The sequence below is a fragment of the Lineus longissimus genome, chromosome 5 (assembly GCF_910592395.1).
Source record: "Lineus longissimus chromosome 5, tnLinLong1.2, whole genome shotgun sequence".
NCBI classification, from domain to species: Eukaryota; Metazoa; Nemertea; class Pilidiophora; order Heteronemertea; family Lineidae; genus Lineus; species Lineus longissimus.
Window position 1 is genome coordinate 20,003,086 of NC_088312.1, and position 17,049 is coordinate 20,020,134.

The 17,049-nt window shown below is 43.1% G+C and overlaps 1 protein-coding gene across 1 annotated transcript; it reads right to left on the reverse strand.

Moving 5' to 3' along the window:
• Positions 1 to 1,288: 1,288 nt before the first annotated feature.
• On the reverse strand, positions 1,289 to 15,517 carry LOC135488180 (activating molecule in BECN1-regulated autophagy protein 1-like). The gene is made up of 15 exons (XM_064772666.1): positions 15,436 to 15,517; positions 13,401 to 13,539; positions 13,055 to 13,113; positions 12,546 to 12,729; positions 12,133 to 12,314; positions 11,882 to 11,983; positions 11,312 to 11,442; positions 8,637 to 10,910; positions 8,239 to 8,299; positions 7,843 to 8,045; positions 7,333 to 7,443; positions 6,641 to 6,826; positions 6,031 to 6,185; positions 5,432 to 5,574; positions 1,289 to 2,903 (listed from the first exon to the last, which is right to left on the reverse strand). Exons 2-15 carry the CDS (start codon positions 13,530 to 13,532, stop codon positions 2,663 to 2,665), a joined length of 4,164 nt encoding a protein of 1,387 aa, XP_064628736.1. The 5' UTR covers positions 13,533 to 13,539; positions 15,436 to 15,517; the 3' UTR covers positions 1,289 to 2,662.
• Positions 15,518 to 17,049: the final 1,532 nt, after the last annotated feature.

Consider the following 17,049-nt stretch of genomic DNA (forward strand, 5'->3'; position numbering starts at 1 on the left):
ACGGGAGGAACTGGCTAATCTCTCCTACACATGGTTAGCAGGAGAGGCCGGCGGACAATCTCTCCAATTGGAGGGTACTGACCGTAACCACCATTAGCTGGTGGGTGTCACTGGTCACTGCTGGTGTTCCAACGATTCACCCCTTGTTCGCCTCCAGTGGGTCACCCATTCTTGCTGTCTGAGGATTGTCTCAACTGTGGCGATTGTGGTGACAGGGAAGCCGGCCAATCTCTCCTACACTTGTTGCGAGGTTGTCTCATCCGTGGTGATTGTGACATTGTTTTTACAGGGGAAGCTGACCTATCTCTAGTCCCACATTTGTTGTGATGTTTGTCTCTTCTATGGTGATTGTGACATCGTTTCTAAAGGCGTAGCTGGTAATGGCGAATCTCTCCTGCACATATTGGGATGGTTGTCTCATCTGTGGAGATTGTGACATCGTTTCTACAGGAGAAGCCGCCACTCTCTAACACATATTGTGAGGGTTGTGAGGGTTGTGAGGCTCATCTGTAGTGATTGTGATATCGTTTCTACACGGGGAGCCGGCAAATCTCTCAAACAGAAGGATACTGACCATAACTGCTGTACATTCGCTGGTTGGTGCTACTATTGGACCACCGATTCACCCCTTGTTTGTCTGCAGTTGATCACCCATTCTTGCCGTCTGGGGATTGTCTCAACTGTAGTGATTGTGACATCGTTTATACAGGAGTAGTTGACCAATCTGTCTCATCTGTGCGGGGATTGTGACATCGTTTCTATAGTAGAAGCTGACATCTCTTACACATATTGCGAGGACTGTCTCCTCTGTGGTGACTGTGACATCGTTTCCGAAGGAGAAGCTGACGTATCTCTCCGACACACACTGTGATGGTTTTCTCATCTTTGTGACATCGTTCCTACAGGGAGACAGGCCATTCTCTCTTACACATATTGCGAGGACTGTCTCTTCTGTGGTGACTGACATCGTTTCTGAAGGAGAAGCTGGCCTATCTCTTTTACACACATACTGTGATAGTTGTCTCACCTGTGGCGATTGTGACATTGTTTCTACAGGAGGGGCCAGCCAATATCTATATTTTCTCATCATCTGTTTGATCCGTTTTCACTCTTCCAGCTGGTTATAGCCACAGACATTTTCAGTCTTTTAGTAGCCTACTCAATCAGCTGTAAATCTGACATGAAATTTTGAAAAGTGAGGACAGGGTCTCCCCTCTTTATCAGTCTCCTGGATGCTACTTACTCCAAAGAACACTCTATGAAGCTGAGATGAAAATTCAAACACAAGTTTTAAGAATGTCATATTTCAACTTTATTTTGGATTTGCACTCACAAGAATCAACATGACAATGGGTGATATGAATAAAGACTAGCAAATGCTTTTACTCCGGTTTTGTACAGAAAGGCCTAGTGTAAATGTACATGGAGATTTAGATAAAAGCATTTGCTAGTCTTTATTCATATCACCCATTGGCTACGACCATTTGTGATCACAATTTTTCCAACAGGAGCTTGCACCGATGTGGTTGTGCCACAAAGACATTTTTAACAGGACTGGTACATGTACATGCAGATGCTCCCAAATGAACCTTCGACTAAAGTCAGAGCTGAGAGCACAATAGTGGGCACAGTGCTGCCTTCAGTAATACATGTACATGTCAAACCCACACCCACATGATGTCAACATTTTGAATCCCAGTGACCGACCAGTCGGTCATTTTGAAATAACGTTTTTTCCCCAACGATCGACAGGTCGGTCTCAGTGATATTTTTATTCTCTTGAGCTGGGACGCTAGTTTATTGCTTGTTTTAGCGTGTTTGATGTACAGTAGGGTTAGTTAGAGCATGCCTGGGTAGATGGCGCCTCGGTACTGGACTTTGGCGGTTGTAGGCGGGCGCTATACATCGTGAAAAGTCAGACCCAATTTTGCAACCACGTGACCACCCTGGAATCCTGGGATTTTCAAGTTTTGGGATTCAAGAGGTTAACGACCGGGCCCAGATAATCAACATACATGTATGACAAAGTTTGAGAGCAGCAATGTTAACACAAATAGTGTATCAGCATCCTTATATGCATCAAAATGACTTCATAGACAAAATTGATGTCTCTTCTTCCTTGCAACAGATATATTAGACACCAGGCATGCCGGTGTTGAATGAAGCAAGGGACAGAACACAACTAACCCCGACAGTACCTGGTAAGCTTTACGGAAAGGACAGACATGATTTGTTAACTGCCTAGCATCTAAAAGAAACTAAAAAGAGATGATTTAATCACCTTGAAAAGGTACAGTACATGTAAGTTGAACAGACATTCGACACAAGACATAAATATAAGCTTACACGACATAAATATTATTATAGTAACACCGGCTAACAATTCCAAAACCTCCTGAGTTCAATCAGTCAGGCCAAGTACTTTTACAATGACTCTCACTTCAGTGAAGATAGACACTACAGATTTCAGGATACGTTTTATAAACGGCTAATCCAAGGCTATTTTCCCATTCCAAGGAGAAAGTTGCAAATCAATGTCACATTATTCATAACTTGGAGTACACACCAATAAAATCGCTAACAAACAAGTTATAGATAAAATTTAATTGGGGCCGTTCCTTTAGTATGTTCAATTATGATTGTGCTTGTATCACAGACTGCATTATTCTGAATCTGACGTCGAATCATCCGAACCAAATACAAGTGTCTGAGTCGATGTCGTCCGCTGTGGGCCAGGAGGAGTCTGTGTAGCAGTACTGATTGTCCGGGGAACCTGCAGTCCAAGCATCTCCATCAGATTTCGCCGCAAGTTCTGCGAGGGCATGTTGTGAATACTGCTGGAGGGTGAAGGGGGAGGGCCGGATGAGGAGTCATCGCCCCGGCTGGTATATGGACCCTTTTTACTGCAAAAGAATGGAAACAAATCTGACAGTACTGTCATAAAGATTAAGATGAACTGTAGCTATGAACACTCTCATTATGAATACCTTTGATCAAATATTAGCAGAATACAAATGAATGGGATTGTACGACATTTTTGGAATAAATTTTAACTGAGTTTTTGCATTTTATAGCAGCAAACATTGTGACTGTCTTAGGCCGCGTATCCATAGGGTATGCCCTTGTGTAGTGTGGCGTTATGGCGTAACAGCCTTGTGACCTGGCACTATGCCCTGCGTCTCCATTGGATATTCCTTTTTGGTCATGTAGGCCATTGTAGTCCTCATTTCGCAGCGGTCAATCGCGTTTATCCGCACGCTGTCATTATTTCAGAAGACAATTTCTTATGAATATTGAAAATGAAAATACAAGTAACTTGTATTTTCACTTGCAACATCAAATTGACATGTACATGTATATAAAACGTGACTTTTAAGCAACAAATTACAGGTTCGTGCTTGTTATGATAATCATCAGTTTCGGGGTCCCAGAGTAGTTCCCGTTGATGAACCTCTTGAATTAATTTCGCCTCAGACATTGCTTCCGTGTTGTTCACTCACAAAAGAATGGACATGTTCAATCCCAATATGGGCCTATATAGAGGAATCGCATTAAGTAGTGTCTTATGTAAGGTGTTAGACCACATCATTATGGAAAAATGCCCTCAGGTTTTTTGCACATCTGATCTGCAATTTGGGTTTAAGAAAAAGAGTTCTACCACCCAGTGTACATTTGTGCTCAAAGAAGCTATTGATTATTATCTCTCGCATGGAAGTAATGTTTACGTGACGTTATTAGATGCCAGTCGTGCATTCTACAGGATTTAATACACCAGGCTGTTCAACTTGTTAGTAAAAAAGAAATGTTGTCCACTGATTGTGAAATTTCTGGCAACGCTGTACACGTGTCAATATGTCCAAGTAAAATGGAAGGACACTCTAAGTAGGGTAATTAATGTAAAAAATGGTATAAAGCAGGGTGGAGTAATGTCCCCTATTTTATTCTGCATTTACTCGGATGAAATGCTACTGGACTTGAAACAGTCGAGTTACAGATGTTATATTGGCCAACAATTTGTAGGGGCATTGGCGTACGCCGATGATGTAGTTCTATTGTGCCCCACTAGACATGGCATGCAGGAAATGCTTAAGATTTGTGATAGATATTCCGAGGAGTATAGATTATTGTTCAATGTCATTAAAACACACTTCCTATTGTTTGGAAAAGAAGCAGCCGATACTTTTTTAAGGTGGCAAAACAACAGACTTGAGGTAGAAGATATAGCAAATCACCTGGGCCATATCATAGGCTCCCACGCCGAGCAGACACTTATTGATCAAGCTATTGGAAACATGATTGCCCGAACTAATGCACTTGTCTCTGCATTTGGTCATTGCGACATTGATGTAAAATATCGCCTGTTCAAAACATATGTCATGTGTTTATACGGCAGCGTACTGTGGGATTTTTCTTCTAGGCACATGGATAGACTGCTTACGACCTGGAGGAAATGTATAAGGAAACTATTCAAATTACCGTATCGGACACACTCAAATTTGTTGCCTACTATATGCCGGGATATCAATCCGGAATTTCAGATGCACAGCAGGTTTTAAAAATTTTTTAAGACTGCTCTGAGAAGTAATAATGAACTGGTTGAACTGTCTGCGAAATTAGTCATTTACGGAAGTAGTTCCTCCGTCGGGGGAAACATCAATGTACTATGTGAGTAGATAGGGACCGATAGGGACAACCTTATTAGAAGGGGTAACAAAGTTGGTGATATCGAAACGAATGACATAGGCAGTGTGATCAGGGATCTTATACTGATGAGAGACAGGGGTGACTATCACCTCTTTGATAGAGATGAGCTGTCAGATGCTATTACGCATCTAGCATGCGAATGATAAGTTGACCTTTGCCCCCCCCGCGGCAGAGGATCCATGATAATTTTTCTTTCATAAATAGACTTTGATACATGTATTTTGTTTTTACGTTCTTGTCTTGTTCAATGCACCTTTTCTTGTAAGCGCACAATGCACAATACTGTAAAATGTACAAGAGTACGATAAATAAACTATATAATAATATAAAAATATTCCCAATCCACAGTGCATATATGCCCGCAATGTGACACGGCATAACCTATGGGAACGATCAAAAACACCAACGAAGGTTCATTGTCCGTGTGGCGCGCCAGGCGGTAAAAAGGGAATGTTGTGCAGGGCACGGAACAGCCTATGGATACGCAGCCTTAGAAGCCTGTCACCTCGGTGGTCCGGGGATTGATTCCCAGTCAACTCATGCGATAAAAAAGGGCAACTCCCTTCGACAGCGTAGGTCTCCTCCGAGTGGGTCACTCAGTTCCCTCCTATGGTACAAATCATCAAAATATTGCCTAAAGAGCAAATAATGAGCTTACAGCTCACAAACTCTCGACTCCATTCTTTTTTTAAACAAAAACATTACAAATTTATTTAAAAGAACTTACCCTGGCCGACATATGTGGAGATCACCTCTGTTTGTCCCATACATAATTCCCTCACCCGGGCCAGGCAACCACTTGGCCGAGTTCACACTGATGTGGTGGGTGCGTGTTTCTGAATCACAGGGATGCATTATGTCGGTCACGTGCTGAATATAACAAGATTGGGCAATTTATACACAAAAACCGGTGAGTGGGACTTCTGTGGTATCAGACTACACCCAAGTGGTGGTCTCTAGCCGGGTAACCCCAGAGACCGCAGGGCCCACTCTCATTTATCAAGATCATATCAGTGATGGAGGATTCCACTGATTAGAAATTCTCTTGAGGCAATTATCAAGAGTTGACTACATTTCAAACCCTCGTTTTGTAAAGCACAGTTTGCTACTCAAACTACCAGCGAGTCCGTATAAGAGCCAAACTCCAGAAGTTTAAGGTAAGGATTTTTGAACTACCTACAATACAACAACTGTAAAAAAACTTCTTTCAAATCATATTGCTGACACTGAAATTCTGTAAGGAAATATTTTTTCATATTTTGCAACACAGCTGCTACCAACTGCCTCAAAATCTTAAAATCAGACCACCAATGTCTATTTGCATACCTTCATTGACAATTCTCCCTCCTCCTTGTTGCAGAGACTGTAGACTTGAGCGACCTGCTGTGACTGAGAGAAGACCCAGGCCAACCTCCTGGCGGCAAGACCGACTAGGACATACTGGTTAAGCGGGGAGATGCTCACCGAGATAGCATTAGGACCTAAAACACATACACAGCAGCCTGTTCAATCGTTCAATCATATACAAATTACAATCTACACGACACTGTCAACTGCGAAATGTTTGCGAAGCCAGGAGTTGGCAAATTGGCTCATTTTCAACTTGTGATAAACTAAATATAAGGAATCTGCTACAAAAGTGTGATGGTTAATGAATGAGAGTTGAAATTTTCCAGTAATGAGTCAAGTCAATTAGTCACTGCGAAACCATCAGAGGAGCAGCATCTGTGACGTCAGCAAAAGGCTGATGCCATTACAGATACGGGTGGTCGTACTATACCAGACTGGGATGTTTTTCAAACAGGTGGCTACCAAGTTGGAGTGACATTGTACCTATCTTCTTGAGTTGTCCTCTTTAGATTTTGGTGAGCCAGTTCGATCTGCCCTTGAAACTGTCAGCTGAGAATGAACTTCCAGATGGCTATCAAGTACTCACCGAAACCTTTTGTGTACCAACACTGGCCGAGGGTATCAGGCTCCAGGGAATAAACTGCCAATATGGTATCATCTGGGAACCCGCGATGACTAGGAACAAATGTGGCCAATAGGTGGCCGTCTTGGGAGATTTCAGCGCTGGTGTCGTTGTGCAGTTTGCAGTGTGGGACGACTATGTTTTCATCCGCTGTGGATCAAAGAGAAAACAGGTTGAGAAATGTCTTCATGTAAACAATATTCATGATGTCAACAATTACATGTCCATCATATAAAAGAGCAGACCAAGAAGTCAAGATCCATATTTTGATTTTCCCATTGCTATTTGATACACAGGTTAAATCTCCTTGCTGCATGAAATCTAATCAAAATGTGACCTGACTTGTTTGTCAAAAGGCATGGACTATATTGTACTTTGAACCTGGGACACTCTGAATACAAACCAACAAAGGGGTGATAGCTGTAATTTTGGGCTGCAACATCAGAAAATTCCTTCGCCTGGAGTTGGACGAGGGGCTACCTCAGCCTTTCATGACTGAGAACTAGGCTTAAATTTTGTGAATAGAAGGTGGCAAGTAACTGTCTTATGCAACAGTCAAACAATTCTTCTGATTGGCTTCATTAGAATACATACAGTACATACACAATTCCATCTGACTCTTAACCATTTCACATTGTCAACCTTGGCTAACTTACCTTGATCAATGTAAGGAATGTCTTGAACATCAAAGTACCACCGCTGAATACGATATGTTTTATCCACGATATTGTTCGCGACTGCCGTCTCGCCATTTCCCAAGTAAACGCCTGGAAATGGTGAGAGAAACAGAGGGTTAAACTGTAGAGGAGGCAGGTTTCTGAAGACTTAGCCAGCGGTTAGATCCTAGAGGGTTAAACTGAAGATGGGGCAGGTTTCTGAAGACTCGGCGGTTACATCATAAGAGGGTAAAGCTAAAGAGGAGGAAGGTTTCTGAAAACTCAGCAGTAACATCCTTCTGCCACTTCCCCTTGGTTATCATATCAAACATAGCATTTTCATCAACTAGAGTGTAACACGACAGCATCTCCAACCGTCCAACATTGTCTATGAAGAGCTGCCAGAGTTGACACTTACGCATATGAAATCTCAGAGAGGTTTGCTGCAACCTCCAATGTTCCTAGAACACTTGACAGCCTACGCTACTTATTTCAAATTTTGAATCTTACCCGCAATAGCTCTGTTGATTGCCGACTGAATACTGTCATTTGGTTGGTTGATGGTCTCGTCCAGAATCCCGACTGCGTAATGAGGATGGAGGTACCGGCGCTGGAGCTGATGCCAGGTACGACCTTGCTGGCCCTGTTGGTGCTGCCAAGTTCTCTCACGAGTTCTGATAGCATGGCGTGTCCTCATCGCCTCCATTCGCATGCTAAAAAAAGCAGTCAAAGAGTGAGCAAGCGGAACAATTGATATTTATTAGTCAACTCAAAGAGTGAGGTGTTATTCTCGATGGGAGTATTTCTCCTCCAAGATGGGATTAGCATTTTTACGTGCCACTATGGTTAGGGGCCAAGTGGGTTTTGCTGTTTTCTGCCTGAGGTCCAGCGTTATATCTGACTTACTTTTCAAGGTCCCTCAACATCTCCTGCCGGTCATCAGGTTCATCCTCGGGCTCCGGCTCAGCTGAAAATCAACAACTGATTTTATGAATTTCACCATCAAACTAAACAATTGTATTTAGCATGTTCACTTCTACTTTGAACCGCAAAATTTTCACACCTTTTAATTTCAGTCTGTCGTCTAGTTTTTCCAATCAAAATTGTTTTTCGGCGGTTGAGAGTATAGACTAAAGGGCGTCGACGCTCATTGACTCTAGCATTGCCTGCGATACATTTGGATTGTGTCAATTCCTAGCAGATGGCCTATACACATCCAGGAATGAAATATAAGTTGATGTTTAGATAGCTCGGGCAGAAACATATTCAACCAGCTTAAAAAGGTCGACACAGTAAGTACTTACGAATTGGAGGTGAATCCGGAGGCCTGGTGATGGTAATGTGGGGAATCACATACGGGCCTGCCGGTAGGTTCCCGCGGTCAAGCCTATGCCGGGCGTACCTGTCCACGGTACGTAACCTCTCCTGTCTTAACGCTTCAACTCGATCTTGGAACGACGCAGAGCGGGGCGGGCGTGCTAAACGTAAGCGATCTTGGACGCTTCGACTGCGTTGCCTCTGCTGAAGTCGATCGTGAATATCCAAGATTCTCTGCCGAAAATCATGCAGTCTGTGATACCGCCGAGAGAGATTAGTGTGCATTCTTGAACTATTGTCCCCAGGATTCGTATCATGACTCTGACTAATACCACGGAAATTTGAACAGTTTGGCAGTGTGCATGTTGACTCCTCCCTATCTCTAGAACCAGGAGAAGTGGAGGCAGGGCTGGTACTTCCAGATGTGGAGGGTTGATACACATTGCTCATCGAGTTCGAAGGAGTAGGCCTAAATAGCCCTATCCGGGAACTCGGACCAGGCAAAGGCTCCTGATTTCTCGTATCCACAGCGGGATCAGATTCACGGTCCAACACTGGATCCGAATCCGACTTGATATGATCCGAGGACGAACTGCAGACAGCATCCCGCAGACAAGAAACTCTACTGCTACCAGATTCCGGATCATTTTGTGCATTTGCAGACGCATTTGCATCAGTCTTTGAATGTAACGCATGACTGGAACCATCGGACACATTTTTAGAATCCGAGACTGATGGATCGGACTTAATTCGCTTCCGCGGTGGCTCATCACAGTCACTATCCGATTTCGTGGACACAGGTGTCTCTCTACTGGATTCACTCTCTCCTAAATCATGTCTCTTAGAAAAGGAAGAAAACGGTTTTCCTTTACCCTTATTGTCAGAATGAGGACTACACTTACGACATCCAGCTTTATTCGTCTCAGTGCCAATGCTCCGATGCTGACTACTATTTGTGTTGTCGTCTGTTTCACAGCTTACATCCGCTTGGTTACAAGGCGCAGGAGCACCGTACAAAGGCTGTGGAGGTGTCAAAGATCTTGGCAAGCTCTCGTGAAGGACTAGATTCCTACTGGTCAGACACCTCTCACAGTGCATCGACCCTGTTCCTGTTGCCCCAGACCCATTTACCCGAGCTGTGGCGCGGCTTTCCAAATCTTCAGAACTTGCCTCACGACTCATGTCATGACTGCCAAGTATACGTGGCAAATCAACAGTTGATGGTCTGATGACGGTAACAGACCGTGCCGTATTCCTGTTAGGATCTCGCGTCGCATTGTGACCGGATGTGCCAGGATTTTGGCCAGGCTCCGAGTTACCGTCCGTATTGGATGCACCAGAAGACGACTTGTATTTGGTACTTTTCAACCAAGATCTGAGCAACGAACTCCTTGGCCTTGTTTCCCGCGACTGATCATCTGCAGTAGCTCCGTCAGAACCAGAAACCCGCGGGACAAAACTTGGCTTAGAACGCTGTGCGCCGGTCATAGAAACTTTTGTCGTCGAGGTTTTTGAAAGGTGCGGCTCAGAGGAAGCAAGATGAGATAAAAGAATGGAATTCTGGGAGGTGTCGACCGACTCTGAAGACTTATCTGTTTCTTGTTTCAAATGCCGTGAAGCCAGATCACGTCCACTCCCAATGGCTCCGTCATTTGGAGTCGCAGCAGCTCTATGAGAAGGCCCACCACCATCACCAGACTTTTTGACAGTTGGAGACTCCTCTTTCTTTGTCTTCAGGTATCGATGCAGCGAAGCCCGTAGATTACTTGATCGCATGGCTTCACTAGGCCGCTCACGCGGACTACTACGTAACGGTTCACTAAACCTCTCATACCTATCACGTGGACTACTTTCAGAACTGTCATGTTGTTGTGATCCACTTTGACTATTTTGACTATTGCGTAAGAATCCACTCAATCGGGACGCAGCACCGGGTTCACGACTAACGTAGCGCCACCTACCACGATAGCGTGGCGGACTAGATAAGGAACTGGAATTACGCAAGTTTTCCGTAGCATCAGAATTGTTCAGCGACTGAGATGAGAATGAAGCAAGAGAGCGTGGCACATTATCACCTCCAGCAGTTGGAGAAGTGTGTGACCGATTTGATATGTTCGTTACAATTGAAGCGTATTGTCGCGCATCGTCCAAGGCTGTGAGGCGCGTCGGAGACATTGGTTCAAGAAGATCGATATCGAGCGTTGACGATTGTGTTGCTGACTGGGTGTAGGTGGAGCCACTCGGGGTCGTGCCTGTTCGTCCTGTAATAGAAAGACATTTCATGATTAATTGTGATTAAAATGTGTATAGATAAGTTTGTTTTAATGTTCACGTTTTGGCCTAATAACGCAAGACTTACGAAAATCTGAGTGTCACAAAAAAAGGGATTACAGTTTCAGTTGAGGTGTACTACAGCTGGTGCCAAGTTATTCACCAAATGACTCCATCTTCGGGCAGGGTGGAGCAGGCCACCACAAGGGACAGTCACTTTGATGTTATTTACTGCTAGACCTGACATAGACAACAGGGGCAATGAATCGATGTAGAATAACCTATCCAAGGTTACAAGCAATGGAATACGAGTCCGACATCTTATTCACAGGATGACACCAATCCCGTGCAGTGAGACTGCTCCATGTATTTCTACAGATTTAAACCTTACCAGCGGAGGTGTGTATGCTATCGTAACCAAAGCTATCTCGTTGGTGCTGGTTGTACCTGGAGACGAGGTCATAATACTGCCGTCGCAATCCTGCTCTGTGGGGATCCATGTAAGGATCATCATTCGAGTATCTGAAATGAACAATGAGAATTTAAATGCTGGGTACAATTTCCTGGTTAAGCCTTATTGGTTGAAAAGGTCAAGAATATCATTTATAGATCTACGCCGCTCGCATACAGGTAAATGAAAATAAACATTGCCGCTGTACTGTAACCAGAGAGACATGTCAACGTGTAGAAAACTGACCAATCCAGTCATCTATATTGGTGTTCACAACAGCAACCTTGAAATGTATATTAAATTAATCAATGTGTATTTACATCAACAAAAAATCTCAAATTCAATTTCAAAAGTCATATTCCGAAGGAACGGCGTAAGCCTTTGAAGATTCCCCAAATCAAAATCTCAGCCGGCATTTCAAAGCCTGACACTTAAGGGACTTTTTCTCCCCATTGGAAAAGTATATGTGGATACATTCTATAAAGGGTACACAAAAATCAGGATACTTACCCAAAATGTGATACATGATGAAGTGAGTCTTCTCTCTGTACCGTGGAGCCATTAGCTATCCCTGTGAACAGGTGCTGACCAAGTGGGTCAAACTTCACCCATCTGAAAAATGCAAATAAATTTGTATTGAAAGATTTACATCTAACGCTAAAAATTTACTGGTAAATCTGGTATGGGCGTTGGCCTGATGAGCTGTTTGGCTTGGCCGCTATCAGTACACATAGCACACTTGAAAACTTTACAAGTCATACCTGATTTGTTCATAATCGTTATTGGTTGATCGGCTGACGATGGGCTCCGGGAGATTCCAATCCCAGAAATAGACGACGTTGGCGCTGGCGATGACGAGAAGATGATCTGACGGGTGGAATGTCAGGGAGGCGATCACGTTACTGTTATTGTTGGGAACCTTCCATACTTCACTTCCGCCACCCTGAAAGGAAGCAAAAGGGATAGTGTTAGTGATGGCATTGAAGACAGCATTCTTCATTTGTTCTTTTTTTAGTTTTTGCAAATATTTCATTATTGTTTATCATGTAGCAAAGCCTTAAATCATGTTATTATATATTCATGATCTACTGTTGTTTGAATGTGCATCCGAACATCAGCACTAATACAGACTCTTCTATTTTTATAGTAACAACACAAGCTGTTATCTACAAACCTTCAAGTCCCATATCCTTACATCACCCCCCAGGCACCCCGATGCCAATATATCACTCGATGAAGGGTGGAAGGCAACGGACCACGGAGTCCTTGGATGACCTCGTAGGATGTGCAGGCATTTCCCTGTGGCGAGGTCTGATACACGTACAGTGTGGTCGCCGTGAGTCGATGCCACCTTAGTGCTGAAATAAAAGAGGGGGGAACTAGGATTGAAAGGAAGAACAAAGGAAAACTAAATTGTGGATACAATAACGAAGACACATAAATCTGGCCAGCTTTTTAAATGCTTCAAGAGTGTTGGCAACAGATTTTGCCAAGAGCAGGACATGAAAATGTACAAACTGTTAAAGTACTTTTTTGTAAGATCAAAATCTGCTGACAGGGCCATTTTAACAGGATACACAAGTTATGACCTTTCAAAGGCTTTTGCCCCAATTTCGCATGCGCAAAGTAACTTAAGACTTAGAGAAATAACAGCTACTCAGTCATAGATTTCATGACACTTACCCATCAGGGCTAAAGACCATTACAAAGGTGGACCGTGCTTGACCAGAAAGGGCACATGGCTGCAAAGGAACAAATGTGTCATATTGCATACATTGTACATGTACATGAGTAAAGACTAATGGTCATAAATTTCTACATGAATATTAATAAAACAGAATTGATCCACAAGTGTATTCATCTATCTTATCTATGACATAAGTCTTCAATTTACAGCATGGACTGGCGGGACCATGCAGGTCAGACAAACCTCATAGTCAGTATGGAACCTACATATAATACTTTTATAACTTAAAAATGTTTGCAGAAAGTTCAAATGGTTCAGTTTTCTGTTGTTAAAACAACCAACCTTATTGACCGCAGGATCAGTGGCTTTATCTTCGACAAACAAATGACCAATATCTCTGCCATCCCCTCGTAAATGTTGTCCATATTCTCGCCTGACTAGGTACGACAAAACACTATGTTTTTTCCTCTTCATTCTTGATCTGGAAACATATAGAAAATCTTTATCAATCATACTGGTTTTTTCCATGGATCAACTACATTGTAGCATCAACGACTGCAGTTTTCGTTTACAGCACTTTTATGCAGAACATTTGGAAGCTGACTCTCCGCTGAAGAATAAGGAAGCTCTGATTCGAAGTCCTATAGCATGCCCCCCCCCCCCCCACACACACACACTTCAAAGTACTTTACCCCCAGCCAAGAAAGCCCAAAGAGATTGCTTGAACAACAAATACCACTACTTTCAGTTACTTCTGAGACCTTAACATTGTACTAATGATACTCGCACACATAATCAATTGTTACATCAGCCCTCATCTTCTTGAACTCATCCTGAACTCTCTCAATCAACAGATCTCTTCATACCAAATAAATAAGTATGTGAATTGTAATGCAATGATATGCGACCAATTCCATACAATTTTCTCAAAAGGTAACTAAACTGATATAATTAGTTTGATGATCTCCTGGAGATGTCTTATGGAACTGGCATCCAATTTTTTTTCCAAGTACATGTAATGGTTTGGCCTTGCATGTTCCCATCAATCATATGAACTGGTCCAGAACATAGCTATTCACAGACCAAGCAATGGTGTCACTGTCAGGGTCACTTGAGTTTGCGCAGTTAACGTAATCTATGTATGTAGTCAGACAACACCTAGTCATAAAAGGAGTCAATTAAATGTCACCTTATGAAAAATGTCCATAATGAATGATTATCATGTCAGCAGATATTTTCGCACCATTCTGAGGAAGCCGTTGAAGGCCACAACAAACCAGCAGCACACAAAATGACGGCGGTTGCATTAACACATGTTCTTTAGTTCACTGTACCAATATTTTGGTTTGTTTTGGCTTTGGATGACAACCCTCATACTGCTACAAGGACAATAGGCAACAAAGACGAATCAGAGACAGAGCCAAAACAGATCAAATGTGTACACTCAGAACCCTGCAGAAGGCCTAATAAGCCAACTCGGACAATGCTATGTGGTGATCTGGTAGCTCTTGGTGTGTTGGCCTTAGGCCAGATGGCGCCACCAGTCTCTTCGGAGGCTGCCGGGTGACGGGACCATGATGAGACACCGTAGGAGTGGGGAGGGGTGAAGACGGCATGGTTTAAGATGAGATGTGAGGATTCTGTGTCGAAGGAATAAAGGAGTTTTATAGACATGAAGGTATGTTAGCGTGAGTTAATGCCGAGCAAGGAGAAGTACCCCCGACGAAACTTCACAGCTATATTAGCCACTGTGACCCTGTTCCAGGTGAAAAACGTACTGGTCAGCACGCCCGAACAAACTTCTTTGAAAAGGTCATTGGTCAATGACGTCTATCCGCAAAACATCAACAACAGCAAGCAGCAGCATGCAGAAAATGAGATGAGAAAGAAAGTCAAATAAAGTCAAAACAACAACCCTTATTGAGTGATCGACACGCTGTCACATCCATTCAGTTCACTTATGTCCATCCATGACATGACACTTCCGCCAAACAAACTCATACTGCAGAGACGTGACTGTCAGTGTAAGTCAAGTGTTAGCTGCTTGGCATTCAGTGATTCAGGATCTAGGCAAGAGTTAAAAGTATTACAATACCATGGTCGCATGGATGGTCCAAGATTTGACTGAACTCTTAACCCTGACCTTCTGTGACTTCAGTCACCAACGAACATGCACACACAGCAGTACATGCAGAAGAGAAGTGTTCGGATTTGACCCCTGGCGATGGTTGGGCCCTGGTTTCGCAATCACTATCACTATCAGTAAGGCTCGACAAAACAAGACAGTTTATGAAAACTGTGCAATATATATGGCCCATCTCACTGCACCATATAGAAACTGGATGCATCACTGCAACATCTGCTGAATGATACTTACTAATCACCCAAGTGATGCTCTTGAAAGAACAAAATATCAAAGAAATAATTTGCAACTTTTTGCTTTAGTCCACCATGTTTACAATGCCCGTATGTAGGTCAAAATGTGAAACTCCAACCAGGGTCATAATCACGCATGCGCAATATTTATCGTTATTCCATTTGTTGGAAATCGTTGTGTGGAGTGTGGGGTGATATGGCGGGCAACACAAGAATATTGCAAAAGCGCGGCTATTTTTGTTTTGCCACGAGTTCAAAGGGACACTAATATTTCGAGTTTCCTGTCCGCAGCTAGCTGCATTCATTCAAATTATTCAAAAATAATATGGGAGCAATGTAGGGTCACAGTTGCCGAAATAAAGTGATATTATAGATGGATAGACCTTAGCCGGGCGTGGTTACTGTGGCATGTGCCCGTTATCAATCAATCAAGTTTATGTAGCAGCCCTTCTGGAAGTAGGCCTACATGGGCCAATGGATGGCAATAGATTGAAATTCTGTCCCAAGGAATATGTATCCACTGAACAAAAGCACACGACAAACACAATTTGCCAGTGAAAGCGATAGAAAAGCCTTGGGGGTCAAAAGTAACAATTAATGATCGTTTAAAAAATCTATGAAAAAGTTTATTTAAAACCGAATGCGAACGCTTTACTAACTAGCCTTATATATGCAAGGTCCACTAAATGCGAGGAAAAACGTGTCTCCGAATCATGCAAGGGTCTCCTTTTCTAATCACCACACGTTTACAAAACTTAAGACTTCAGAGTCCGTGTTTCCATGTAAGTTGCCCGGTAATTGTGCGCCCAATGTCGTCCTTCGTCGCGTCCTTTGCTTTTGCACTGAAAGGCCGAGATACCTCCTCTTTACCGGCGCATTATTACGAAAATGACAAACGGCAAAAAGTGGAAAAACGCCAAACCTTGTATTTCGAAGAAGGGGATGGTGTCCGGCACAACGTCGTGAATTGAAACGATCAATCGTGCCATCTGGTCCGGGCGTCTGGTGAAGTGCTCTCCAAGGCTAACTTAACCGTATCCTCTCGAGCTACATGACCCCCAAATCACTGTATCAAATTATTATTATTGACCTCGGTCAGATATTAATAGCAAAACTATAATCAGGATTTTGATCAAATAATAGAGAGCGGTTGAAATCTGGACATAGTCATCCTTCCTTTGCTTATAGCTGACCACTATATATAGGCCTAGGAAAAAGGGGACGTGTTGACCAACCTGAAAAGCCACGTAGAAGGGAGACATACGACAATTCAATCTGTCGACCTTTTGGTAATATTATTCCAGTATCTCTAACTCAGTTGGTGAATTACGACGGCGCGGACGGGGTGGTTCCATCACAGTCACATCTGTTCAGTAAAAGAGGATAGGCCATAGTTCTTTAGTGACACTCCCCCACTTCCAAAACAGAATCTATATATCACAATCCTGCCTTATAGTCTTCAGGTCACATCCTACCTCCACAGCAGAATATATTAGTAGTTTGGGACACATGCAATAGTCTTCAGGCAACATCCTGCGCCAAAGCAGAATATTAGTAGTTTTGGACACATGCAATAGTCTTCAGGTCACATCCTACCACCAAAGCAGAATATATT

Excerpts from the sequence above, each read along its gene's own strand:
- LOC135488180 (XM_064772666.1), bottom strand. The coding sequence starts at position 13,532 with ATGAAGAGGAAAAAACATAGTGTTTTGTCGTACCTAGTCAGGCGAGAA. Across the intron at positions 8,300-8,636 it reads TCCGGATTCACCTCCAATTC|CTGAGCCGGAGCCCGAGGAT; the intron begins GTAAGTACTTAC and ends GTTGATTTTCAG. Across the intron at positions 5,575-6,030 it reads AGGGAGAATTGTCAATGAAG|CACGTGACCGACATAATGCA; the intron begins GTATGCAAATAG and ends TGTTATATTCAG.